The 27,472-nt window shown below is 30.9% G+C and overlaps 3 protein-coding genes and 1 long non-coding RNA gene across 7 annotated transcripts; 2 read left to right on the top strand and 2 right to left on the bottom strand.

Annotated features, from left to right (window-relative positions):
* Positions 1-7,329: 7,329 nt before the first annotated feature.
* Positions 7,330-9,908, top strand: LOC107908465 (binding partner of ACD11 1). 4 transcript variants are annotated; one of them, XM_016835639.2, is made up of 5 exons: positions 7,330-7,490; positions 7,666-7,817; positions 8,020-8,095; positions 8,918-9,028; positions 9,129-9,908. In XM_016835639.2, exons 2-5 carry the CDS (start codon positions 7,702-7,704, stop codon positions 9,558-9,560), a joined length of 735 nt encoding a protein of 244 aa, XP_016691128.1. In that variant the 5' UTR covers positions 7,330-7,490; positions 7,666-7,701; the 3' UTR covers positions 9,561-9,908. The 4 variants fall into 4 exon arrangements, with proteins under 4 accessions (XP_016691128.1, XP_016691129.1, XP_016691130.1 ...); XM_016835640.2 differs by having other exon boundaries at positions 7,334-7,490; positions 7,687-7,817; XM_016835641.2 differs by having other exon boundaries at positions 7,346-7,490; positions 7,684-7,817.
* A 4,714-nt stretch (positions 9,909-14,622) lies between these two features.
* On the bottom strand, positions 14,623-18,606 carry LOC107907642 (aminoacylase-1). Its single transcript, XM_041088327.1, has 5 exons — positions 18,597-18,606; positions 17,486-18,166; positions 16,687-16,949; positions 15,513-15,650; positions 14,623-14,966 (listed from the first exon to the last, which is right to left on the bottom strand). Exons 1-5 carry the CDS (start codon positions 18,604-18,606, stop codon positions 14,901-14,903), a joined length of 1,158 nt encoding a protein of 385 aa, XP_040944261.1. The 3' UTR covers positions 14,623-14,900.
* A 1,817-nt stretch (positions 18,607-20,423) lies between these two features.
* LOC121214682 (uncharacterized) lies at positions 20,424-21,092 on the bottom strand. The gene is made up of 2 exons (XR_005910303.1): positions 20,951-21,092; positions 20,424-20,866 (listed from the first exon to the last, which is right to left on the bottom strand). It is a non-coding gene; the product is annotated as an uncharacterized lncRNA (long non-coding RNA).
* Positions 20,862-26,615, top strand: LOC107908466 (sucrose transport protein SUC3). Its single transcript, XM_016835642.2, has 14 exons — positions 20,862-21,303; positions 21,938-22,003; positions 22,460-22,558; positions 22,646-22,710; positions 22,829-22,913; positions 22,988-23,021; positions 23,193-23,292; positions 23,403-23,478; positions 24,469-24,834; positions 25,061-25,204; positions 25,352-25,585; positions 25,684-25,747; positions 25,833-25,876; positions 26,152-26,615. Exons 1-14 carry the CDS (start codon positions 20,998-21,000, stop codon positions 26,317-26,319), a joined length of 1,851 nt encoding a protein of 616 aa, XP_016691131.2. The 5' UTR covers positions 20,862-20,997; the 3' UTR covers positions 26,320-26,615.
* The last annotated feature ends 857 nt before the right edge of the window (positions 26,616-27,472 follow it).

Below are 27,472 nucleotides of genomic sequence, written 5' to 3'. Positions count from 1 at the left end.
TTGCAGTAGAGCAGATCGCATCCGATTTATCTTTAAGGCGTAGCAGAACAAGTAGAAGCTATAAGTCCTATCTCTCTGAAGTTGCTGTGGAGCAGATTAAAGATAGCAAATTTTGTTCTTGTGAGAAGTTACAATGTACGAATCCTATCTCCCTGACATTGCAGTGGAGTAGATTGAAACTCTAGTTCCTGTACCTCTGGAGATGCAATAGGAAGAAATGAAGCTACTTGAAGAAGAAAAGCACCGAAGAAGTTGAGGCTCAGTAAGACCGGGCACAATTGGGCTTTTAGTCTTTACTTTATTCCCGTTACACGACAACGAGCAAAGAGGGGAAACTGTAGAGCCCAAATATGCCCGGGCCCAAACAAATAAATGGGCCCAAAATTACCCATTTACAAGCTTAGCCCAATAGTACTGACCTAAACTAAACCTAGCCCAAAAACAAAAAAAAAACACAGAAACCCTAAAGAGCCTCCCTTTCCAGCCGCCGCAAGGTGCGGAGCAAGCCTCCTCCACATGCGTCGCTCCTCCCCGCGCGCCACGCGTTGCTCACTGTACCTGCAGCAACAAAAATACAACAAAGAAAAAGGAATAAAACAGAATAGCAAAAAAATCGGGCAACAATATAGATTTCTTTTGATTTTGTTCATGTTTTCATTTCCATTTCGGCTATAAAAGGCCAACTTCAATATGTAAAAGGGGAAGATACGGAGAAGAGAAAAATAAAAAAAAATAAAAAGGGTGATTTTTTCGTTTTACTCGGTGTTCATCATTCAAAGTTTTTTATATCTATTTTTTTGTTTTATATTTATTCATTTCGCTTAAAATATAAAAGAGGGGAAAGGAAACTTACCTCTTCCGTCAGATTCATCGTTGCGGTGTCCCCTCTCCGTCGCAATCGGAAGCCGGGACGTCGTTGGAGGCCAAAGGACGGCCTAATGGCGGCGGCGCTAATAGGAAGAGCAAGAACCCTGGCAGAGAAGGCTAGGGTCAGTTTGGGTTTTTTTTTTTTTAAATTGGCAAAAAGCAAAATAAATTTTTAAGGGGAATTTTGGGTTTTAAAACATCTGCAAAACGACACCATTTGATGGCCTTGACCCGCGTGGTGACCCGACCCGGAGGGGAGGATCCGCACGTCCTGGCCTGAGGGGTAAAATTGCGCAATTAGCCCCTCCTTGTTACGACGCGCTTCAATTAAGCCCATTTTATTTTTTTAAATTTGGGCTGCAAATTTGACTTTTGTTTTAATTTGGTCCCTCACTGCGCAACGTTTTGGAAGGAGGGGATAATTTCCCTTTCGGTCCTCCACTGTTACGCGCATATTTAAGTTGGTCCTATTTTCTAATTTTTTCTAAATCTGCCCCATTTTTCCCTTTTTAAGTTCAATTTAGCCCTTTTTTAGTTATTTTATTCATTTGAATTTTTATTATAATTAAGTTATACTTTTTATTGTTATTATAATTATTATTATTTCATTCATACACGTATCATTTTTATATATGCATGTTTTATATAGCATACTTGCATTGCATTAATATATAATATATATACATATTTCTTTATATAATATATATGTGTTCTTAAGCTTTAGAACATGCATGCATACATTTTCATTCATGCGTTTTAAAAATTTTTTTTATATATGTTTTTTTTATTTTTTTAACCTTCACATACATTATATTTTATACATACATACTTTTTTATATTTTTTATTTTACTTTCCTATTTTTTTTAAACTTTATACTTTATATATATGCATATACGTATTTTCACGATCTTCCAATACATACTTATACATTTTTTATTTTGTAAATATATACACATATACATACTTTTATTTTTTTTATCTTATTTTCATAATTTTTACGTACATATATATACCTATATACATACATTTTTTTGTATATACATATTTTCATATTTTTTTATATATTTAACAATTTATATATCTGTATAAATCTAAATACAATTTTTTATTCTTTTATTTTTTTATAAATATATATACATATTTTGTAAATACAAGTACATATTATATATATATATTTTATTATTCTTTTATTTCCATAACTTTTGCATACATGTATATATATGCATTGACATTTCATAATACATATACGTATATAATTTAAAATTAAGGTATGTGTTCCATGTTGTATATTAACATCATGTCATTCCTTTTTAAACAAGAAGTTATATTTTGGTTTCGTCAGTATATCAAAATCATTTTCTCTTGATTCAAGGTTTTTTTTTTTTGAATAAAAGCAATATTCAAAGTTTGGAATTTTCGAGGAAATTGAGCCCTAACGTATTGGGTTCCGATTTTCTTTGCTAATCCTAAATAACCGAGAATATTCTTTATTCAAAATGCATGAGAATAAGAATCATTTTTGGGAACTTAACTTATTGTGTCCTAACGTATTGGGTGTGACACGTTATTTTCTCAAAATGAAGATTTTCTCATAAAATAAAAGTGATATTCAAAGTTTGGGGATTATGAGGAATTGTACCATAACATATTGAGACTCGATTTCTTTACATGACTTGAACAATTGATTATCATTTTTCAAATTTCATCATTTGAGTTGATTTTTAAATCCTTTTAACCTTCGACACTAAGACATTAAATGATCAATTTGGTACCGCTTTTGGGCATTACGAGGGTGCTAACACTTCCTCGTGCGTAACTGACTCCCGAACTCGTTTTCTCAAAATTCGTAGACCAAAATAATTTTTAAGGTGAGCCGATCACACCTTAATAAAGTATTGGTGGCAACTCCAACTTTATTTTTAAAGTTGACAACTGAAATTTTTGCTTTCAAAAAACGGTTTCGACACATGTTATTCATGATCTCTTTCTCGATTGAATAACTTAGGTGAAGAACATGATCAATTCAGAAGAAAAAATGGAATAAATTTAAAAATATATAAAAATAAATATTTTTAAAATATATATAATCATAAATTTAAATTTTATATTAATATTAAATCAATATAATTATATTAATATTAAATATATAAAAAAATCCCCTATCCGTCCTTCTCTCCCCTCACCACTATTTGTCACAGATGTAACATGAAATCCAATTAATCCCAACATTATAGATTCAGGGTAGGCTTGGATAGGTGCTGTGTTTACTTGCGGTTAGTGTAAAAATAGCGGTGGCGGTGAGATTATATATTGTAGTTATATTGAAGTGTGAGACAAAAAGTAAACTAAATGCACCGCATCGCACCCGACCGTCCATCCAAACTACCTTCAATTTGTTGACAAATAGATCAAAATCCATTGCCGGTGAAACATAATAGATCAAGTCTTACACCAAAACCACCTCATCAAGAGACAACAATGAGTTATTTGTTCTAGAACTCGTTCAAAGCTCATTATTTTCAGAATTTCAAGCTAATTAGATCTTACTCTTGATTTCTCTCCCTGTGTAGTCTCCTCTATTTGAAGTAGATATGAAATCAAAAGATATACATGGGGAACAAGAGCAAGTCTCCCTTGCATAGTTACCAATATACTAATAATGTAAAAATTACTACTGGTGGTAGGGGGAGGGAGAGGGAGAGGTACGATGGTGGGGATGGAAGATATTTATTTATGTAATATTGATATATTATATGTATTTAATATTAATATAAAATTTAAATTTATTATTATTTTTAAAATATTATGTATTTTTTATATTTCTTTGAATTTTTTAGAATTAAGATTAAATTGAGAATTTTTGTAAATTTGGAGGGTTAATTTTTTTAATTTATAACTAGATCGATAAAATATATAAAGTTGAGGGCTAAATTTGTTATTTTGCCTTTTTTTAATTGTCGCGTAACTAATCGTTTGTGATTTTAACGAGAGTGACCAAAATGACTAAACTATATAACGTGAGTGCTTAAATTGTAATTTTTTTTAATTTTAGGTGCTTAAAATGAGATTTTTTTTATAGTTAGGTGAGTACCTGTATAGTTTATCGTTATTTTATGATATTTAAAAATTGTCAAATGGTTAAAACATTGGCTAAATTTTATTTTTAAAGGTAATTTTATTTATATTAATTCTAAAAATTATCTCATCACCACACATCATTATAACTTCTAATATGTAATCATAAACATATCTAAAATGATTAAATAACTTTTGGTGGTAAAATTATCATTTTGCCTCCCACCTCATATTTTTACTTGATTAAACTTAAAACTCTAAAAATAACTTAATAGTCCAAAATTAAATAAATCTACCAGAATTTAATATTCTCATTAAATTTACGGATAAATTTCCTAGAAAAATGTCGTACGAAGAATCGAATACAATATTAATATTAAAGAAATTAAATATGTAGAGATGAAATTATAAACATGCGTCTTTTATTTATAAACCTTACTTTAGTGTGTATATATTATGTATATGATATGAGTAATTCAAATAAAACTAGGTACAATTTTTAGAATTAATTGGAAATATTTAATAATGAATAAATAATTGCTTTCCTAATGAATATAATTGATTAACAACATTCACTTCATAATTTTCCCTGAGCTATATTGTATAATGCTAACGTTTTGAATAAGGTAAATTTATTTGAACGATCATTTTCTATTAAAAAAAAAAAAAGTCTTACGGCTTCTTCTTTGGTGATGATTCCACCTCCATCTTTGAGCAGGAAGAATATCAACATATGTTTTCTATTTTCTCACATTATGTTCCAACTTACCATCCCTTCCTTTTTTTAATATTGGTTAGGAGCTTTTTTTAACAAAAAAAATGTTGTAACGAATCTTTATAAATATTAATATAAGAATATTTTAATCTGTGAATTTTTAAATTATTTTTTCATTTATTTACTAAATAATTTATAAATTTTAGAATTCCATTAAAATTAAAAGTACTTTGTTAATGGAAATCCGTATATATATATATTTGTATTATATACCCAAATAGCAGGGAATAATAATTAAAGAAATCTTTATATTTCGAATATTTTTTACTAAATAGTGTTTATGTTTATGGTAAGGTAACTTAATTTTGCATTTTAATATGTTAAAATAGATTTTTTATAATTGCCATGCGCCAAATCGCAGCCTATAAATTGTGTTACATAAGCTTTATTTCCTTTTTCTTTAACATCATATCATTATTGTATATGTATGATAGATTAATACACATTATAGTATCAATACTTGTGTGTACTTTATTATATTAATATATATAATTGGTAATACATAAAATATTATTAATATTTAATATTATATTAAATTAGGTTTTAGAATGGGTTTTTAATTTTTACAAAAAAGTAGTTGATTGAGTTTTAACTCGGTTGGCATCGGTATTGTTGCCAATGCAGGAGGACGTGGGTTCGAATACTCTGAAGCGCATTATCCTCCTATTTAAAGGTTGAGGATGGGCTATAGGTAGTTTTAGGCATTGTATAAAAAAAACAAATATGATAAGAACCTATAATGAGATTAATGGTCCATTTATTTGTATGTAAAATGTTTATTTTCATTATTTTACGGTGTTTATTTGGTGGAAAATGAATTACCAAAAGAAATCATTCTCCAAAAAGGATAAAATCAAGGCTTTTTTTTTTTAAGGAAAATGTCTTACCAAACTAATAAGGCTCTATTCACTGTCTTCACTGTCGAAGAAACAAAAAGGGGAAGCTTTCAGAGTAACAAAGGGAAAACTCTCTTCAGTGTTGAAGAAGACAGTCCCTTATATTCTAATTTTATATTTTTTACGATTTAGTCCTGAAATCTAAATTTTTACTATCCTACAATTTAATTCCACAAAAAAAAAATTCTTATTCTACAATTCAATCCTAAACCTCGTTTTGTATAGTTTTGCAAGACAGTCCCTTTTCAAAAATTTCTAAATTTTATAATTTAGTCCTTACAACTAAAATTTGTCAAATTTTCAAAAAATTAGTCCTTGATTTTTGAACAGATAAGCTTTCATATTCTATTTTTAAAAATTGTAAATTCTCAAATAATGTAAATTAGTCCTAAAACACAAGTTTTGAAATCTTTACAATTTAACCTCTATAGTTTCAAACTTAACTATTTTATGCTCAACTTTCTAAATTTTCTTATTTCATAATCATATAATTTAGTTACTACATCAATATTTCATATTTTACTACTCAAACACTTAGAATTCAAAAATTTATAAATTTTACAGTTTAGTCCTTACTTCAATTTTTATCGAATTGAATCATTTTCTTAACTTACTCATCCAAATAATATTTAAAATAAATATTTACCACTTCCAAATTAATTAAACATAATTTATATCTATAAACTTATATTCCGGAATTAAAAATTAAGCTTAATTAAGAAAGTTAAGATTAATTAAAACTAAAACATGATTAATTAAAATATAAATAAGTTTTGTGAAATAAACTCAATTAAAAAATGAAAAAATAATAAAATCTCAAATGTATGTTTATTTCATTGAAAGTGGCTTTTATGAAATATTTTCAGTAAATCTGCCAAATAACATAAAATATTTTACATAAATTCATCCTAACGCCAGAAAATATTAGCTTTTTCAAAAAAGTAATTAAGTTTCCAGAAATTATTTTCTGAAAGTCATTTTCAGTGAAACAAACAGAGCCTAATGTTCAAAAAAAAAAACTTTTACAAAAAGCATTTTGGGTATTGAGTTCATTTTTTATTTTTTTATCTTGGACTTGAGATTTGAGATATAAATTTGTTACTTTTTGTTTGAATAATAATGTGTATATTATTTAAATTTGGGCTTAAACTAATGTATTTGAGTTTTGGAATGAATATTTTAAAATTTGATTGTTAGATTTATAAATTTAATAAAAAAGATAAAAATTATTTAATTGTCTATATGATAATATAATAAACATTTTGTAAATTAATTTTTCTTCCAAACGCTTATGATATAGTAATATTATATTAATTTAAATATACAAAATTTATGCATAACATATAATGATATTAATTATGTTTATAAATTTCATATATATAATCATAAATGACGTATAATAAGTACTTTAATTATTTTATATAAAGTATTTCTATTAAATATATAAAATGAGTTTGAATTATGTTATTATCTTTAAAATTAAAATATTTATAATTTAAAATTTTAATTAGAGCCTATGTAGTTCTAACCCATATGAATTTTTTAAAAAGATCCGAATCTGGCAAAATTCAAATTAAAATAAAAAACTTAAAAAAAAAAACTCAAATCTAAACTGATATTAATCCGAGACAACCCAAATCTAAAAACAATCCGAACCGACCAATTTGCCACTCCTAACAAATTAATTAAACCAAATTTGAGTGAAAGAAGACCAAAAAAGAATTCCGAAAATAAAATGAGCTAAAAAACCGCGTCTAAAACTAAAGTAACCACTAAACCGGCTTCTTCGTTCCTCGGCGAGTAGTAAAACCCCAGTCCACGCGCTTCCAATTTCTTCTTCCTCTTCATTCAAAATTCCAGCCTCTCATCTAATCAGGTATTCGGGTTCATATCTTTTCTCCTCAATTATCTAAAAAACTTAAGTATCTTTCTTTTCTTTTCTTTTCTTTCTGTAATTACAGGTTAGCATGAATCATGATTATTGTATCTTCTCTATTTTCTTCTTTAATGAAAATTTTATTTAAGCTCAATATTCGCGATCGTTTGACTAGGTTAAAATCCTTAATTAGCAGTCTCTCTCGAAGAAAATGAATGATTTTGGATATACAGTGGAAGTGACTGGCCTGCCTACCAAAGCTACCGAGAAAGATGTCTATGATTTTTTCGCCTTCTCTGGTACCATTGAACACGTTGAAATTGTTAGGTACTTGGAATGTTGGACCATATTTAACAAATCTTCTTCTAATTTCGATTGCCACAACTTTCTTCTTGTTATTTATTCACTCTTGGAATATTGAATCGTATTTAATTGTGTAGTAATGGTTATCCTTCATAGTTCATACTTGCTTCTTCTTGACGGTAGTCATCGGGAAATATTTATTTATTCATTTATTGGATGAAAGCAGGTCTGGTGAATATGCAAGCACTGCTTATGTGACATTCAAAAATGCTTATTCTCAGGAGACTGCTGTCTTGCTTAGTGTGTGTATTCCAAATATTTCTTTCAAAAGCTTTGGGTTGTTAATTGTTATTTAGAATGTTTCAGTTGTGGCACCTTTCATCTATGCATCTATAAATCTACCTGTTTTATCATGAAATGTGTTTCCGACATTACTTTTCTGGTATAGGTCATCTTAACCTCTGTGCGACTGACATAGATTAATCAAGTGGTTTCTTTTTACGTTTTGAATATTATTGAATTGATTATGTACAAAGTGGATTCTAGAGAATATATGTATGTGCCCTATATGGGAGACGTTTTCATGTATCAATTGAACTTGTAACCGTAGTTTATGAATTTGAAATTAGGTAGCAATTGGAGAATAGGCAACGACAAACCGTTAAAAGAAGTACTCTACTTTGGTTTAATGTAGGAATATTACCTTGAACTCAGAATATATACTTTCATCTTTTTAAGAAATTGCATATGAGGGTTCATATCAGATTGATACAATCATACAAGTATATGGGTTTTTCTCTGCGGTTATGATCATGATGTTCTTGTTAAAAGTGATGATTATCTTGTTGATGTAAGTTATGTATTTTGACCTCCCTTTCGTCTGTTGTTATGTACAACTTTGGCCGTTTTTGCCTGTGACTGCATAAATAGACTTTTGAGTGAAGCGTTACTCGTTGCTCTGTGTAGTTCCATTCCTTTTCCTTTACTTTTCTGTGTTTAATGGTTTCAGTGTGCTTGTATTTGTATTCAGGATAATATTGAATCTTATTCATGAATTGTGATTCCCACATGCTGATATTATAATCTGTTTGTATTTTTGCTCTTCAAAAATCTTATCATGGTAGGGTGCGACAATTCTTGATCAACGTATTTACATATCTCGCTGGGGGCAATATGAGGAGGAGTTTGATTTTTGGAGCCCTTCAAGAAGCCAAGAAGATGAAACAAGCTCAAGAGTATGTGACTTCTTATCCTCTTTGTGCTCCTGAATTTGATCCTTGTGGAAGTTTTGCTTTGGTAAATTTTTTCCATCTTCACTTGTTCCCCCTTTTGTAGCAACCTCCACTAAGAAGCCAATTTGTATCTCATGCTGGAGAAGCTGTTTCATTCGCTCAGGATGTTGTGAAAGCCATGTTGGGCAAGGGATATGTATTAGGCAAAGATGCTTTAAGCAAGGCCAAAACCCTTGATGAATCTCATCAAGTTTCGGCAACTGCTGCAGCTAAAGTTGCTGAACTGAGTGAGAGGATTGGCCTCACAGATAAAATCTGTGTGGGGGTTGATGCTGTTAGATCCGTGGATGAGAGGTACCATGTGTCTGAGAACACCAAATCAGCCATTTCGGCTGCAGGAAGAACTGCTGCAGCTGCTGCAAATGCTGTGGTCAGCAGCAGCTACTTTTCCAAAGGAGCTCTTTGGGTGTCAGGTGCATTAGATCGGGCAGCTAAAGCAGCAGCTGACATAGGTAATCGTGGTGTTCATCAGTAATGTTTTTGTATAAATACTTTTCTTGGTATTGTAGATAAGAACCTTGTCGCATACGTACTCATAGTTAGCAGTTTGATGCTTATAGAGAGCTAATAGTTACCGGTATATACCTATTCAAAACAGGGAATGATTAAAATTAGAGAGAGCTATACATATATAATATTCACTGATATATGGTTTGGTGGTATCATATCAAATGTGAGTGGACTTGCAATTCCATAGTTCCTTGCTATGTAGTGCACGACAGGATGGATTATGGAGGAAATGCATTTCCATTAGAGTTAGTGGTTTATCTGGATTATGTATCATTGACCTTTTTGTTAAAATGCATAAGCTTTAGCTGATAAATCCTTGGTCAAATTTTGCTATATTTTATGCGTGAGTTGTGGATTTAATTTTTGTAGTTTAATTTGGTCAATTTTAGTTTTCAGTACTTTTTAATCTTAAATAGTAATAGTTAAATCTGATTGGTTAAATTTTATTGTTAGTTTTGTACTATGCATAAAGTTGTAGATATAATTTATGTTCTCCAATGAATCATTCTTAATTCTTATACTTTTCAAGTTTCACACTTTTAATTTTTAATGTAAACAAAAACTGTAAAATCCATTAACTGATTTTTTATAAGTAACTAGTTTTAGTGTCAAGTTATTCGTGTAAAAAATATATACATTTACTAATTATACGAGGATTGTCCAATTATAATAAAAAGTCTATTAATTTTGATAAAGAAATAATAAAATATTGAGTAATTAAATAAAATAAAATTGAATTAATAAATAATATTATTAAAATTAATATAGAAATTTAGAACTAAAATAAAAGAAATTGAAATAATAAAAAATAGACATAATATTATATCACTCGCTCGCCACTAGTTTTAAAACTGCTTCTCGTGTTTAAAGCGAGGATTGAACCTTCGATCATTGGTTGAGGTAAAAAAAACTCTTGTTATCTCACTTAATTCCCATAATTAATTTATTAAATATTAATATAAAAAAATTAATAGATTAGATTCTAATTCAGACAGGATAATATATAAATCACTATTTGGTCAAAATTAAAATTTTAAAAGTAACTTAATATAAGGAGTAATAACTGAATTTAACCAAAATCTAATTATGAATTCAATTAGGAATTTTCGGAGTAAAATGCACATGAATACAAGAGTTTCTCACTTATCCACGTGTTTATATATGATTTACCATATTTTGTACCATGTTTTGAATTCAATTTTATTTTCAGGAAAAACTGTTTGAGGTTTGATAAAAGAAATGCAGTTATTTCAAATGATTTGAAAAATATTTGTTTATTCTCTCATATATAAATATATATATAATATTTTTCGTCCTTGTTTTAATAATTTATGTTGTGATTGTATTTTTAAAATATTATTTTCAAAATTCGAATATATATATTATTTAAAAATATAATATACCTTACCACTATATTAAATACTTTTAGGATTTATCTTCTAAAATTGAATAAGAAAATGCACTAATCTTTAAAGTTATTTTATAAAATGAATTCTAAATAAAATGATAAGCTAACCCTTTATTAATTATTATTCTATTTATTTTGTCATCTTAAATCTTTATATTCAATAATTTTTAATTAAAAATAAAAAAAATCTAAATAGTTATAAAAGTATTTTAATAATTATTAAATTAAATTATCAATTATAAATTATAAATTATGTAATATTCTAATATTCTAATATGTTAAATATAATGTAGTATTTTTAATTAATATATGTAAGTTTTTATTTTGGAAGTTATAAGTATAATTACAATAATTACAAAGATATATATATATGAATAATTATAGTCAAAATTAATCATTTTAAAGCTTGACCAAATTGATAATAAGATTATATTCAAACCCAAATAAGAAAGAATCTATACAAAGCTCACATTTGGAGGGACATAAACCAAAATAAATACGGACAAGAACCTATACACGATTTACACAGATCAAAGCTTAGTTTGGATAGGCAGTGTGTTTACCTCTGATTAAGATAAAAATAGTGGTAACAGTGAGATTAGATACTGTAACGTGAAAAAAAAGAAAAAGTTAAATACATTAGACTGAAGGTAAACGCCCATACAGAGGGACTCTAAAACTTAAGCATGGGTTTTTAAAGTTTTTAGGGCTTTGGTATTTTCTTCTCTTATACTTATTATTGACTTTGAAATAATTTTATACAAATATATTTTAAACATTTTAATTTTAAATTAATTATATATACTGACTTAAATAATTTTTTTCCTTTATATTTTAATCAATTTTACATTAAAAATAATTTAATAAATTCATTTCAAAATTAATAGATATATCATAATTAAATTTAAATTCAAAGTACTAAAGTTAAATATACATTTTCTGAAACATCTCAAACATATTTAATTTTATAACATTTTTACGTGTAATCATTTTTTATTATTTTAATTAAAAATGGAAAATGAATAAAATAAATAGAAAATACATGCATATAAATAAAAGTATAAATACATCTCCAAACTATGACTCTCGTATTAAATTGATCTCAAACTTCAACTCATTTTAATTACATCCTCAAATTATCTATGTTATATCAATTAGGTCGTTTTGTTATTAAAATCGTTAATTTAACTGTTGAATGATACACTGAATCTTATACGACCTAATCTAAAATGAAAATTTCAAGGAAAAAAAAAGAATATTGTTAAAATGGGTGTGGTTTTAAGGTTTTCAAAACTTTTATGGATGTTTTATTGTTCACTCCTTTGTCCAGTTTTACTTTATTTCTAGTTTTACTTTTAAAATTTATGCAACAATGTCTTATTTTTTTAATTCATTTTAAATTTAGCTACATAAGACTTGGTGTGCCATTTACTAATTTTAATAACAAAAGGACCCGCTTGATATAATTTTGATAGTTTGGGGATGTAATTAGGTTGTTTTAGTTTGGAACCAATTTAGAATGAGGGTTATAGTTTGGGATATCTGATGTAATTAACTCATATAGTTTTATTTAAAAGGTTAAAAAATGCCATAAGTCCTTATACTTTTCACAAATTTAGAATTTAGTCACTATTTTTTTATTTTTAGAAATTTAATCCCTCTACATTTTAAATTTCAAAATTTGGATCCAATTTTTAATAATGCTATTCTTTTTGTTGATGTCACATTCTGAAAAAAAAAATACTCACTTGGTAGTCATGTAACAAGAAAGTAATGTTGGAGTGAATCTGAATTTAGTAAAACAAGTTTAACAATGTTAGCAGTTGAACATGAAGTTTGAAATCTAAAAATTAAAAGGACTAAATTCTTAACAATAAAAGTATATGGGCTAAATTTCTAATTTATGAAAAATATAGGGACTTATGACATATTTTAACCTTAAAAGGGTAAAAGTTAGTATATAAAAATTTAGGGTAAAATACAATAATAGTCACCCAACTATGCACTTTGTTCTATTTGATCACTCAACTATTAAATTTTTTTGATTTAGTTACTTAATTTTTTAAAATTAAATATTTTAGTCACTCTCATATATGGTTGTTAGCTGAGGGATGAAAAGATGACTTGATCTTTTTTGTTGGCCTAATAACAAATTTAACCCTCTAATATTTACATATTTTATCAATTTGATCCTAGATCTAAATAATTCAATAAATTCTAAAAAAAAAAAAACAACAACTAGAGCCTCCGTCACTCTTAGCAATACATACCTCCCGACCCTCTCGTCAACCACCATGCATGATGCAACTCACCCTTCATTTTATTAAGATCATGCTTAATCTAAATTTCTTGGTTTGCGTTAATTGCTAGGCCTTGCAATCTCAATCCATCAAATTGGAGGCTTTCAGGCAATTTATAACTATTGGAAAGAAAATGTAGGGAACAAATGTCACATCTAGAGGTGCGTTTGGTTCGCTGTATTGGATTAGAGGTGTATTGGATTAGAGGTGTATTGGATTAAAGGTGTATTGGATTAGAGGTGTAATAGCAAATCAACTGTTTGGTTGAATGTAATGGAATAGAGGCGTAATAGTAATCTTGTGTTTGGTTGAATGTAATAGAGGTGTAATAGCATAATGGAAAAAATTAAAATGACTAGAATACCCTTAGCATAAATTTGTTTTGGTAAATAATTATTGTTATTGTTATTTAAATTATAATAAGATTATTATTATCAATAATAAATAATTTAATCATATTTAAACATAATTTTTATTAAATATATTTTAATTAAAATATATAATTTAATAAAATTCTTAATAATTAATATTCTTATATTAATTTACTGAAATCATAATATATGATACTGTAAAATATAAATTAACATAATTACTATTAAATATATTTTAATTAAAATATATAATTTAATAAAATTCTTAATATTAAATATTCTTATATGAATTTTCTAAAATCATAATATATAATACTATGAAATATAATTTAACATAATTATTATTAAATATAATTTAATAAAATATATATTTTCAATTACTTATTTAATATAAATTCAAATTAATGACGATTAATTATATTAGATATATATGATCTTGTACTAAAATTATTTTAAATTACCATATTATTTAATAATTGGAATACAGTTAATTTCTTACCAAATTATCTAAAAATTTTAAAAATTGTGTTTGGTAAAAATTTTAAAATAGCTGGCACAATAATTATGTTTTAAAATTTTTTTTACCGTACCATTCTAAAAAATTCAAATATTGTTTTCTTAAAAAGTATTAAAGTGCGAAATTATCATCATACTATAGATAAATATTGAAATTTGTCACTGTACTTTATTTTTATTTATATTTGCCGTTATTTTTTAAAAAAATATGAGTAAATTTGTAACTTAATTTTTATGTTATTGAATTTTACCACTAAAATTTAAATTTTATTAATTTTTGCCACTAACTCTTATTTTTTAGTTAAACTCTTATTTTAAATTTATATTGAATTTTTATTTTTTTAAATTACAAATATCTTCATTTAACTTAACGAGTAAATATAATTCTTGACTTTCCTTTCTCATCATCTAAACAAAAGCACAATAAACAAATTGTCAAAAAGAAAGCCAAATCCAATAGTTGGGAGATTCAAAAGCTTTCTCCAATAATGTGTTTCTTCTATAAGAAACAATGCTTATAAGCAGCTTGTCAAAGCTCAAAATCTATTTAGTCCTATGTCATACATCCAATGTCATTTGAATACAAACAGATAACTGGCTTTAAATGGCAAAAGATATAACCTTAGGTGGACTCATTACAAGACTAGCAAGAATTTGACCAGTGATGTTAGAACACACATTCACAGATGCTAATTTGTATATATGCTCCCTCACATCAGCACCAAACCCAGTAACCTCCATGTAACCTCCCATTTTTCCACACTCTCCATAATACCCTGGAGACAGTAAAAGAGTTTATATTCTGTGTCAAAATTCCAAACTTTGTATAAGCTCATTCACATTCCGTAAATGAAATAATAGAAAAATGAAATTGCATGAACCTTTTTCATTTATAATATACTTTTCTGAAAATTTATAATTTAGTCCTATTATTTATAATACACAAACAGCAACACACCATGAGAAACTCATACAAGTGGGCAGCTTTTTTCTTTTCCTAATATTTATCGCCTTTGTTTCCCCTGGAATGCACTGATCTTGTATTTAGACAGTGACTCAGATGATATCAAATCGATACAAGTTGACGAGTGTCACTATCTTCAAAAAGCGGGAGAGGGGATGCGTATAAGGTCATATAACTGACAGTATGAGCAGAACAAAATATTGAACAAACCACAGGACATAATCATATTGATTTCAAGAAATATATTGCAGGATGCCATGAAATTTTGTACTAACAGATCCCAAAAACATAGTACACCACCCTTTTATTCTTACAGAATGCCATTTTTTCTAAGAGAGAAGTGTTTCACTTGCTCTACCTCAAATGACATGTTTCGAGAAGCAGGTGCCCATTCCTCAGCTATCCGTTTCTCCAAGAATTCTGCATTAACTGTTGGTGGTATTCGAATATCAAAACCAGCTTCTGCTTCAGACGGCTGCAAATTCATAACAAAACCCTGGCAGAAAAATATAAAAGAACCCACGTATGTTTGAGATAGATATTACATATATAACTATCTTTTTTTCCATGAATGCAAAATGGCAACAAAATTGATGATAGACCAGCAGAATGAATGTGTGCAGTAACGGAAAGGAGAAAGGTAGGCTAAAAGGCCTAACTGACCATGCATTAAATGGTCCAGCATTTTTAGCACAGAAAGCTTAGTCCTTTAGTTCCTCTAGCAACCGAGTGCTTTAAGGAACTATGGAACATAGATTAATGCACATTGTTTTCCATCTTCAATGAAACAATGCAATCAAGCCACAGCTTTCCATGTTCATATATACTTAACATATTTATTAGGGTTAATGCAATTTTTGATCCCTGAACTTGGCAACTAGGTCCATTTTGGAACCTCACTTTTTTTTATCCACTTTGGTACCTGAACTTACCTGAACTTGACAACTAGATCCATTTTGATCTTTGAACTTGAAAAATGTAAAAGTTTGATAACATGGCACTCTATTGAGTTTACTGTTTAATACTTAATAATTACTGTTAAAGACATCAAATTGACACAAGAAAATCCACTATTGAGTCACTAGGAAATTATTTCTATTCCATCAATGTGCATGACTAACATTTCATATCCAGTAAAAGCCTCATGAGATGCTTCATATTACTTGTCAAAGAGTATATGCTCCTCATGTCTTGTATAAAGATTCATACACTAACATTTTGTTTTTTAAAAGAAAGATTATCTATTTCTTTAATTTTCCAAAGTGTTTGAGGAAAGGAATCGGTATAAGCTCATTAGGGCTCTTAAAGTTCTAGTGCGTCAAAGCCAAGTGACAAGTATGGTTATAGACTGCTCCTGAGACATGAGCAAAAATTTGGTTATCTTCTGTGCTTTTATGATAAATATCTGAAGCTATACTATTAAGAAAATATCTAGTGAAATCATAACTAATAGCAATGCATGTAAACTAACTACAAGGACTTTAACAAGTAAAGATTTTAGCAACTAATTATCTAAATTTACAGAGACTTACTGTGGGAGAAGGCGTGCCAGCCTTCAGAAAGGCCATGTTAACCGAAATGACTTCTCCTTCACCCTTCAAACCAGTTTTGACCAAATCAAACTGCGAAGCCCTGAACCTCCTGATACTCTCAATGCTCTTGAAAAGGTTCTCAATTGCACTGTTGTCGTAAAGCTTCGCCCCATGTCCAGGAGCTCCAGTAGCCTTTATCACCAGCCACCACGGCATCCTCTCTCCATAGAATAACCTGTAATTCTCATTGGGTGAAGCCAACCCTGTTCCTCAAAACAACATTATGTTATCATCACTAACAGATATACGGCCAACTAGCGGATCAGATATCTGCAATGTCAATAAAATTCAAACCCGCAAATTTGCTTTAAAATCTAAATCTGTTTACTATCCGCAGCAAATCCAAATATAACTAAGATATCCAAATCCGCTAAGATCAGTATTTAGTAAGTCCAAATACTTGTTTAAAATAAAATTTTTTAAATAGTTTGGATATCCAAATCCCTTATTCCCCAAAACAGATTCAGATAATGGATATAGGAACATTAATATCCACATCCATTCCGAATCCACTTACTAAAGTACCCAAATACAAATATTATCTGAAAAAAATTAAATAAATATCTACAAATACCCAAGTCCCAACTATTGTACTTACAAATTCAGGTCCTCACCGGCAAGCTCAATAACGAACAAGAAGCATTGCCCACCAATCTATTAACTATTAACTATATCAGCCATTTCAAAACATGGTTTTACAATTTTTTTAATAAATTTTAAAAAGTAAAATCTGGTTCACCTTCATCAAGCACAATATCAACATTCATATTCTTGAAAACATCGGATTGAGCCAACTTCTCAAGACCGTCATGGCCACCAATCTCTTCATCAGGGACAAACGACAAGTAAAGTGACCGTTTTGGCTGAAACCCAGAAGCCTTCAACCTACGAACAGCCTCCATATACTGCATGCCCACGCACTTCATATCCTGGGAGCCTCTAGCGAATATATTACCATTTTCATCGATGTGGGCACCGAAAGGATGATAATCCCACTTCGAACGCTCAGAAGGGACGACATCGGTGTGGGAGTTGAGTAAGATAGAAGGAAGGAAAAGGTCGGAGCCTGGCCATTTGAGGATAACGAGCGGCTTTCCTTGGACGAACTCTATGACTTGGGTTTCTAAAGAAAGGGATTCGGCTAAGGATAGGATGAATTGGGTCGATTTTTTATAGTTCGGGGATGGTTGGGATGTGTTGATTCGGAGGTATTCTTGGAACCTTGATATGATTTGGGATTGTTCATCTTGGGTCGGGGATGGTGTTGGATTTGTGAAGCTTAGAAGTGAAGAAAAGAGTAGAAGATGAACAATGACGCGTTGGCAGGGGCTGCAATGGCTGTCGCCATACCTATGATAGATGCCGCAAAGAGAGAGAACCGAAGTGCGGAATGAGGAAATTAGAAGACAAAGGCCTTTCTCTTATACAGTTGCAGTAACCTGGAGACCCAGAAGCGGATGAAGCTAGAAGGAACAGAAGAGAAACAAAGGGGATCGGGGGAGGGTAAAACAGGGAGGTTTGCTGAAGCGGTAGCTAATCTGGACAAAAGAGGGGGAATAGAAATCGGTGGTTTTCACCGATTAGGAAGGTAATGGATTACACACGTATTAGTAATACATCAAATCAAACAACGGAATATAGCCGGATTAGGTGGGGCCCACCGATTAGGGGTGTATTGGCATAGCCAATACACCAAACCAAACATAGTGATGTTTTAAGGACTTTTACGAGATTCAGAATCTTTGTGAACGTAGTAGCCTGCTTGAGTTTTCACGTTGCTCTGAAGTATCTAAATAATTAACTAAAATTTGGCTTGCGAAGCTAGATTGCTTACTCTGATATCAGCGGACGAGGTGCCATTATTTTGCTGAAAATAATTTGGACTGTGCAGCCTGCATGTCCATACAAAATATGACGTGTATTGCCAAGAGTAAGATAAGGGGGTAAATTCGGAAATTTTTTTAATAGAATTTAAATTAACTTATAAATTTTTAAAAGATTAAAATATAATTTTATTATTTATTAATTTTTTATTTCTTCATTTTCAAAGAGATTAAATATATATATTTTAAAGAACCGAAATATAATTTTACTATATATTAAATTAAATTTTCATTATTTATAAATATATTACATTGCACGATTTTCAATTTTTGAGAAGGGGGACAAGGCCTTACCTAGAGTTGCTCATGGGCCGGGCCGGGCCGGGCCTGGGCAAAAATTTTTTTGCCCGGGCCCGGCCCGGCCCGAAATATGGGCCTAGAATTTTGCTCAAGCCCGGCTCGGGAAAAAATTCATAAGCCCGGGCCGGTTTTTTAAATAAATACCAAAAATTTATTTTAAAAATTAAAAAAATTATTTTAAAAATATTTTAAAATTAAAAAAAATTAAAAAAGTATTTTAAAAATATTTTAAAAATATTTTAAAATTAAAAAAAATTTAAAAAAAAAGTATTTTAAAAGTATTTTAAAATTAAAAAATAAAAATATTTATTATATTCGGGCCGGGCCGGGCCAGGCCCTGGCCAAAAAAGTTGTGCCCGAGGCCCGGCCCATTTTTTAATCGGGCCTTATTTTTTTGTCCAAGCCCATATTTCGGCGGGCCGTTGGGTCGGGCCGGGCCGCCCGGCCCATGAGCACCTCTACCCTTACCTTCCCCTTTAAAATTGCCCTGTAAGAAAGGCTTCAATTGTTTCTTAATAGAATTTGTTAAATTTTTTAGATTTATAATCAAATTGATAGGACATGTAAACATTAAAAAGTTAAATTTATTATTAAAATAATAAAAGCCCACATCATCTTTTCGTTGCTTGGTTAACGATAATTAATGGAAGAATGACTAAAATATTTAATTTTAAAAAGTTAAGTGACTAAAATGAAAAAAAAATAGTTAAGTGACCAAAATTGAATAAAGTGTATATTTGAGTGACTATTATTGTGCTTTACCCTAGAATTTAAAGGGTAAAAGTACCATGGAGGCTCTTGTACTAGGAGTCGGGTTGCATTTTGCTCCCCCCACTCAAAATAGTAGGTAAATTAGTCATTATACGTTAGATCAAAGAGCAAACTGATCATTCTATTAAAAATTTCATCAAATTCTATTGTTAAAACTTGGCCTCTGTACGCCAACATAAGGTGCATGTAGCATGCTACGTGTAATTGTTTAGTTATTCCGTCAACCACGCTAATTTTTAGCAATAGAAATAGATGAAATTTTTAATAAAAAAGAACCATTTTGCTCTTTGATCTAATGCACAGGGATTAATTTGTCCATTTTTAAGTAAATAGGGCAAAATGTAATCTGGTGTTAATACAAGTGCCTCTATAATACTTTTATCAATTTAAAAAGTATATAAGATATTTTTCATATATAAGTAAAGTAACCGACTATTTTGAAACCACAATCAAATAAATATTTTTGTAAGCGTCTTTATGCTACACTTAAGGTTACTAAACTATTAGTAAATTTACATTTTGGTCATTTAACTTCAAAAGATTACAAAATGGTCATTGAACTATAAATCAATACCCATCAACAAATTAAAAGAAACCCTTAAATTCAAGTTGATCTAGTGGCTAGTGTCAAAAATAGAAAAAGAAAATTATTTTGATTTTAGTTCGTAAATTCGTAATATTTAAAATTATTTCGTGAAAAAAAATTGAACTGTAGAAGAAAAGTAGAAAAAGAACTTTTGATTAATGCAGAGAGTGTGAACAGAGAATACTATGCAACAATAATTTTAGCAACTCAATGATCTAACTGAAAACTTTTTAATTTGACTATTTTTCTTAACTTTTTAATAAAGGATCAAAATGAAAACTTACTAATAATTTACTTATCTAGTTTACCTTCATTCTATTATATTTAATTATAGTAACCTTGTCCGTAAACTTGACTCCAGCGTCCATCCGGCGATTACTCGTCGTCGGTGTGCTTTTTCCCTTGCTGAAGAAGAAAAGCATCCCTTCAATAAATGACAAAGTCCCTTAAAACCAACGGTCCTGATCACATCCTTTTTCTCCCACTTAATCAACGCCCCCATCGCTTTTTCCTTTGATGGCAAACTTTTGTTTTCACAACCGACACATCACACAAATCAACATGGACCCTGCACCTAAACCTAAATATCATCTTGAAACACATTCATTCCTCAACTTTTAATTTTGATTGATTTTGTATTCATTTTTTTAATGCGAAGGTTTACCTTGGGTTAACTCGTGAAGGATAATCAGAGACTGAGCCAAAGAGGTTATGGCGGGAATGAGTGACTCAGTGCCCATCAGGTTCCCCTACAGGAATTTAAACAAGGAATTGGAGGTTGAAATGACCGACGATCCTCATTTTCGGATCGATCTAAATTCCTCTCCGAACTCTCCTTCAGCTTCTTCTTCGTCGCCTGCCTCGAGGGTTCCCAATGGAAACGCTAACTTATCGTCGCCGATCCATGCCGGATCTAAGGATTGTAGCTTGATAACTCTGGTTCTTAGTTGTACGGTCGCCGCCGGGGTTCAGTTTGGTTGGGCTTTACAACTATCGCTATTGACTCCTTACATTCAGGTCTTTCCAATGCTCTTTATTTTTTTTCTCTTTAGTCTTGTAATTTATGTTAGTTTAAGTATTTTAATGAAAAATAGTAGGCTAGTGACTATGAATGTTTTGAAGTTTGAATTTGGTGCAACGTGTTTACATTTAATGACAATTTTTGTGTTATTGGGGGGTTATCTGTAGGAAATAGAAAAATAAAATCAGCAAGTGCACTTCTTGTTGGTATTCTTGAATTGGTTAGATAGTAGATGCTACAATTCTTTTTCATTATTGTTTAGTCATTAATTTACTTAGTTTTCATGTACTGCAGAAAGAATTATTGGTGTAGTTATAGGTTGCGAAAGAGAGATCATGGCGTTGAGAGGCAAATTTTCTTTTATTATCATTTTCTGGAAATTTTTCTAATAAAATACTTATCATCTTTAACAATATAAATTAAAACGCACTAGTTAGAGAAAAGAATGTTATAGTCATTTTTTGAAGAATAAATTGCATATTAAAATAATTCTCAAAATATTTTGTCAACTTCTTGCTTAATGCTTATGTAATACTATCTCTTTATTTATTATTATTTTTAGCCTTGGCTGTATTTCTTTTCAACGCTCTGAGCTTCTCTGATTACTGTATATTTTGTTGATTCATGCAGACACTTGGAATAGAGCATGCTTTTTCTTCATTTATTTGGCTCTGTGGTCCGATAACTGGTCTTGTGGTAGGTGATGGGAAACCATATTGCTGTATTTTTCTATATTATTGCCCTCTCTTTATTTTTGAGTCCTAATGGGTGTAACATGATATTTAATGTGGTTACTTGATAGATCTGCTGTAATAGCTTGTGCTGCATTTTGAACTAACTCCTAAATAGTTGGGGCTACCTTTCATGTATCCTATTTTGTTATAGAAGGTAGAGATGGGGGGTACCCTAGAACATTTATTTGTTTGATTGCATAATAGAGAATTTCTTTGCTTATTCAATTTTCCATTCTCTCTCCCCCCCCCCCGGTATGTCTGTGCAAATTAGGAAGCAGGCTACCTTTGTGTTTAATGCCTATTTTTTTTAAATGTGTTGGCACATGATAAATGTAAATGACTAGAGTTAAACAAAATCAGAATAAATAATACCTATCTGCATTTATGATTTATAGAATTGTTTGCATTTTGATCTTAGGTTCAACCTTGTGTTGGTATTTGGAGTGATAAATGCACTTCCAAATATGGTAGAAGGCGGCCTTTTATCCTTGCTGGAGCGCTCATGATCTCTCTTGCTGTAAGCACCAAAGAAGATTGTTTTCCTTTTATGCTATGTTTATGTTTTTATATATATATATATTCTAAACTAAGGTTTGCAATCTAGGTGATAATAATCGGGTTTTCTGCAGACATTGGATACTTATTAGGTGATACGAAGGAGCAGTGCAGGTTTCCACTTTTGCTTTTGATTCATTCTCTTCTCTTATAGCCAACTCTCACTCTCCCCCACCTCTTTTTCCTGCTGCAAGAAAATAAAGAGATTGACAAAATAATGTATGCAATGTAGTACATTTAAAGGTACACGAACAAGGGCGGCTTTTGTCTTTGTTATCGGCTTTTGGATGTTGGATCTTGCTAACAATACAGTGCAGGTAAGCCTTAAATGACAATTAATTCTTCATTTTATGCACATGAGCTAATAGTTGAAGTCTTATATTTTTTCTAGGGACCAGCTCGTGCCCTTTTGGCTGATCTATCTGGTGAGCTCCCTTCTTAAGACAGTAAAAGAAAAAAAAAAAAGAAAACGGTTATGGTCTATACATAATATCATTGTGATGTTTTAGGTTTGATACCTCCGATTTACTAGGCCGTATAATACCACACACATTTGAATACTGTGCATGACAAGATTCTGGATGTCTATGTTTTAGGTCCTGATCAACATAATTCTTCAAATGCTATATTTTGCTCGTGGATGGCTGTTGGAAACATCTTGGGATTTTCAGCTGGTGCTAGTGGGAGTTGGCACAGGTGACAATCTTTTCCTGTGTTTTTGTTGTGATGAAACAAGCAATTATTGACGCAAAGTTATTAAGTGAATTTATATGTTGATCTAGTTCTTGCAAATTGTCTCAATTCAGATGGTTTCCATTCTTGGAAAACAGAGCTTGCTGTGAAGCCTGTGCCAATTTGAAAGCAGCATTTCTTGTTGCTGTAGTAAGTAACATTATCCATTGAAATTTCACACTATTAAGGCTTTCTAGGATGTTAAAACTGAAATTCTTCACTTAAATGTTAACTAAAGTACATTTGATGTGTTAATTTATGGCTTTAATAATGGTACACCACTTTCACATGCTTATTGATTCTTTAGATAAAGGGTTTTAAGTACTAGCATGGCATTTTCTGCATGGAGTTCACCTGAAATGCCATTTGCTTTGCATATGTTGTGGACCATTTAGTAGCATTTATTATATCTTGCTGATTAAAAATCCTGTTTTTTTTGGTGGTTGGGCTCTATATTCATTAACAATGTAGATTTTGTGGCAAGGTAGCCAATTTTGCACCGTTCTGTCCATACTGGTTGGTGCGCACCATTTCAACCGTAAATCGGAACAGCCAATTCTCTTTTTTTGCACTGGTGAAAATTCCGGCCTGTACCGGTTACACCAGCTCTTTCCGCCCAATTCTGGTCATACCACGGAATAATGTGTATCAGCTGGTGCATGACTGAAGTTGAAAGAAATGTAAAAATACATATATGAGATAATCTTGTTTAATGTATTGGATAATCTTGTTTAATACATGGGATGATTTTTTTTCCTTGTTTATTTTTGAATGATGGGTTTTTATTTGTGAAATTTATTTATGAGCATTTTATATAATTGATGAATATTTTATATTTGAAATTTAGTTACCATTCATTCCATATTTGTAAATATATTTTTATATGCATAAATTAAATATTTTCGAGAATATTGATAAAACGAAAGCAGTACATCGAAACAGACTGATATCAGTATGTACTAATTCCTGTAGAAAAATAGTGTGTCCACTAGTGTGGTATTGACTACCTTGCTTTGTATTATAGCCTCACTGAACTTTGAGCGCCTTTTCAGTTGCTGTCTCGTGCTTTTGTGGTCAACTGTTTTCTAACACTTGATGTCATTCTGTATATGCGTAAAAAGTTGTTTGGCATTTCTGCAGGTCTTTCTCTTGTTTTGTGCTGTTGTGACTGTATGTTTTGCTAAGGAGGTTCCGCTTCCACTGCCAGCAGATCAGCCAACTCGTTTATCAGATTCTGCTCCTCTGTTGGATGGTTCCACTCAAAAGGGCTTTCAACACTCAAAATCAAAAGCTGATGCATCCATTGTTCCCAATGATAATAGGAACATTGCTGAAAATGGATATGAATGGGTGTCAAATTCCAAGCTTGCCAACTCAAAAGATAACAATTCTCAAAATGAAGTTTTTAGTGATGGGCCTGGAGCCGTACTGGTCAACTTATTGATGAGTTTAAGGCATTTACCACCTGCAATGCACTCGGTGCTTATTGTCATGGCTCTTAGTTGGGTAAGTTTCAACATTCTCTCCATGTTTTTGATACCTTGAAATTAGCATTGAGCCAATTATCTATTGATTGATAGTGGAGACTCAAGGATTGTTAACACATCCAATCTGATGGTTGGCTACAATTTCACAATCCTTTCCCTTTCCCAAAAGAGTATTAAGGAAAGGAGGAAAAGGAAAGCACTAATTTGTTATGTTGTTTTCATGTATATTCGGTTCTTATTTGCAGCTTTCCTGGTTCCCTTTCTTTCTATTTGATACGGACTGGATGGGAAGAGAAGTATATCATGGAGATCCAAAAGGGAATGCTTCTGAAACAAAATTGTATGATCAAGGTGTCAGAGAAGGTGCATTTGGTTTGCTATTAAATTCTGTAAGAACTCAAAATTGAGCACAAATCGCAAATCTCTTAGATATTTCTCTCTCGATTGTTTAAAGTTGATATATTGATATTATTGTTGGTGGCTGTAGGTGATTAGTTTTCTTTCTTATTTATTTCAGTCGTTAATTTTTGGAGCAGGTTGTTCTTGGTATTAGTTCTTTCTTTATTGAACCAATGTGTCAACGGATTGGGCCAAGACTTGTTTGGGCCATGAGCAACTATACAGTTTTTGCCTGTATGGGTGTCACAGCTATCATTAGTTTGGTATCTGTCACAGAATATTCTGAAGGGATTGAACATGTATTTGGAGGAGGTGGAGCAATCAAGATTGCCGCTTTGGTTGTATTTGCTCTTCTTGGGTTTCCTCTAGCGGTATGTTTCAAATGACTTGCAGTGGTTCCTAAATGCTTCAGTGTTTGTTTAAAAAAATTGTTGTATTTTTGCTCATTTGTTTGTGTTGTTCTGCTCAGATCACCTATAGTGTTCCATTTTCCGTTACAGCAGAGTTGACTGCTGACTCTGGTGGTGGTCAAGGTTCATATTTCATTTATCTTCTATAGCTTCTGCTTTCTTCAGTTGCAGAACTTAGAAAATTGTAACAATTTGTATGTTCGTGCAGGATTGGCAATTGGAGTTTTGAACCTTGCAATTGTTATTCCACAGGTATACAAATTGATTGATTGTCGTATTTAATTTAGCTGCCATTATTGCCGAAGGTTTCTTACTACTTCCAAGATTGGTTTTTCTTTCCATAGCTCATAGTGTACCCAATTTGAGTTCCAAATATCTAAGTATTTTAGGTGCCTTGTATTTTGATTATCTTTTAAGCATAGAAAATTATTTTTTTATTGTGTTGTAAATTGAATGGAAAAATGGTACCCTTGGTGCTTTCACAATTTAGTTGGATCTGATTTCTAATGTATAAATGGTTTCTTCAGATGATTGTATCTCTGGGAGCTGGTCCATGGGATGCTCTATTTGGTGGAGGAAATATACCAGCCTTTATTTTGGCTTCATTCTGTGCTCTGGCTGCGGGCATTATTGCAACTCTGAGGCTGCCTGATCTGGCAAGTTCCTTCAAGTCATCTGGTTTTCATTTTGGCTAAGGAACAAAATGGCCCTAATAACGCAACAAGCCCTCTGTATAAGATGTTCGGCAACGGTGGTCATCACAAGATGGCTACCATCATTACTACGCATAATTTTCACACTAAAAGATATGCATAATACATAATCCAAATTCTTTCATTTTTTCCCCGTTGCGGGTATGTGTAGAGTGTAAATTGGCAGTCACTATATTGAAAAGGATATACACATTCACAGCATGATTAGTGTCTTATTTACTTTGAAAACTCTACTTGTAGCATTTCTCATATTATAAAGATCAGTTCCCTTTTTCTCATTGCCATGGTCATTTTCTAGTTTATCATGGAGCAGGAGCTGCTAAAATGTTTATCGGCTCCCATTAACATCAATCATTTGGCATTGATGATTTGTACGATTTAGCAGCAATTATATTAAAGCTTGTTTGGTACTGTGCCTGGTGTTCCCGCATTCTTGGCCGCTTCTCTGTTGAGCATCCATTTGCTTTGGAGTTTAGATTTAGCGCTTCTTTCTGTGTAATGTGGGCAGCAGCAGCTATTTTGGGCTAGGCTTTTCTGGATGGCACGTGATGGTGTGCAGACTGATTGCTACCTTGCACAAACTCTGCTTGGTTTTGTTAAGGTGGAAAGTGTAGCGCACGTTGAAATATTTGGGCTGCATTGGGATAAAGAGCATAAACCTTATTCGGTGATGTCCATTCTCCATCACTCATGCTGGTGCAAAATCTTAAACCGTACGGTTTGTGATTGGCGAAGTCTCATAAAATTGCCATGTGAAAGCTGAAATCCTTGTCCCTGCCTCTCTTTCGATAGCATTCTCTGAAAAAAGAACTATTCCCTATTCCCAAACGAAAAGCTTCCCGACCTTTTTTAAATTTAACAAACCAACTACACTTTCATTCTTCTTGTTGTTTGTTGAGGTGAAAGCATTCCTCAGTAACGAAGTTGGTTAATTTCAGCCTAGCTTGACTCGGTGAATACTGAATATTGCAATTGATTTAAGAGAAATTGTATGAAACAGATATGCCATATCAGCATATACTTTTAGCCAAGCTCTGTAATCAACATTTTAAGTTTTTCCAGAAAGAAAATGTAGTACTGTCAACGCAATAATTCATTTTATTAGCTTTAGAAATAAAAATCGATTCTACTCTAA

This window comes from Gossypium hirsutum, chromosome D02 (assembly GCF_007990345.1).
Source record: "Gossypium hirsutum isolate 1008001.06 chromosome D02, Gossypium_hirsutum_v2.1, whole genome shotgun sequence".
Classification (NCBI taxonomy): domain Eukaryota; kingdom Viridiplantae; phylum Streptophyta; class Magnoliopsida; order Malvales; family Malvaceae; genus Gossypium; species Gossypium hirsutum.
Note: the sequence above shows the minus strand (reverse complement) of the source record. Positions and strands in the feature narration are given on the sequence as shown.

Bases quoted from the DNA above. Each gene is read 5' to 3' on its own strand.
- LOC107908465 (XM_016835639.2), top strand. From the start codon at position 7,702: ATGAATGATTTTGGATATACAGTGGAAGTGACTGGCCTGCCTACCAAA. The intron at 7,818-8,019 runs GTACTTGGAATG...GGATGAAAGCAG, and splicing joins GAACACGTTGAAATTGTTAG to GTCTGGTGAATATGCAAGCA. The intron at 8,096-8,917 runs GTGTGTATTCCA...TTATCATGGTAG, and splicing joins AGACTGCTGTCTTGCTTAGT to GGTGCGACAATTCTTGATCA.
- LOC107907642 (XM_041088327.1), bottom strand. The intron at 16,950-17,485 runs GTGAACCAGATT...TTTGAGGAACAG, and splicing joins TGATATTGTGCTTGATGAAG to GGTTGGCTTCACCCAATGAG. The intron at 14,967-15,512 runs GTAGAGCAAGTG...TACTGTCTCCAG, and splicing joins CTCGAAACATGTCATTTGAG to GGTATTATGGAGAGTGTGGA.
- LOC107908466 (XM_016835642.2), top strand. From the start codon at position 20,998: ATGGCGGGAATGAGTGACTCAGTGCCCATCAGGTTCCCCTACAGGAAT. The intron at 22,559-22,645 runs GTAAGCACCAAA...TTTGCAATCTAG, and splicing joins CGCTCATGATCTCTCTTGCT to GTGATAATAATCGGGTTTTC. The intron at 25,205-25,351 runs GTAAGAACTCAA...TTTTTGGAGCAG, and splicing joins TTGGTTTGCTATTAAATTCT to GTTGTTCTTGGTATTAGTTC.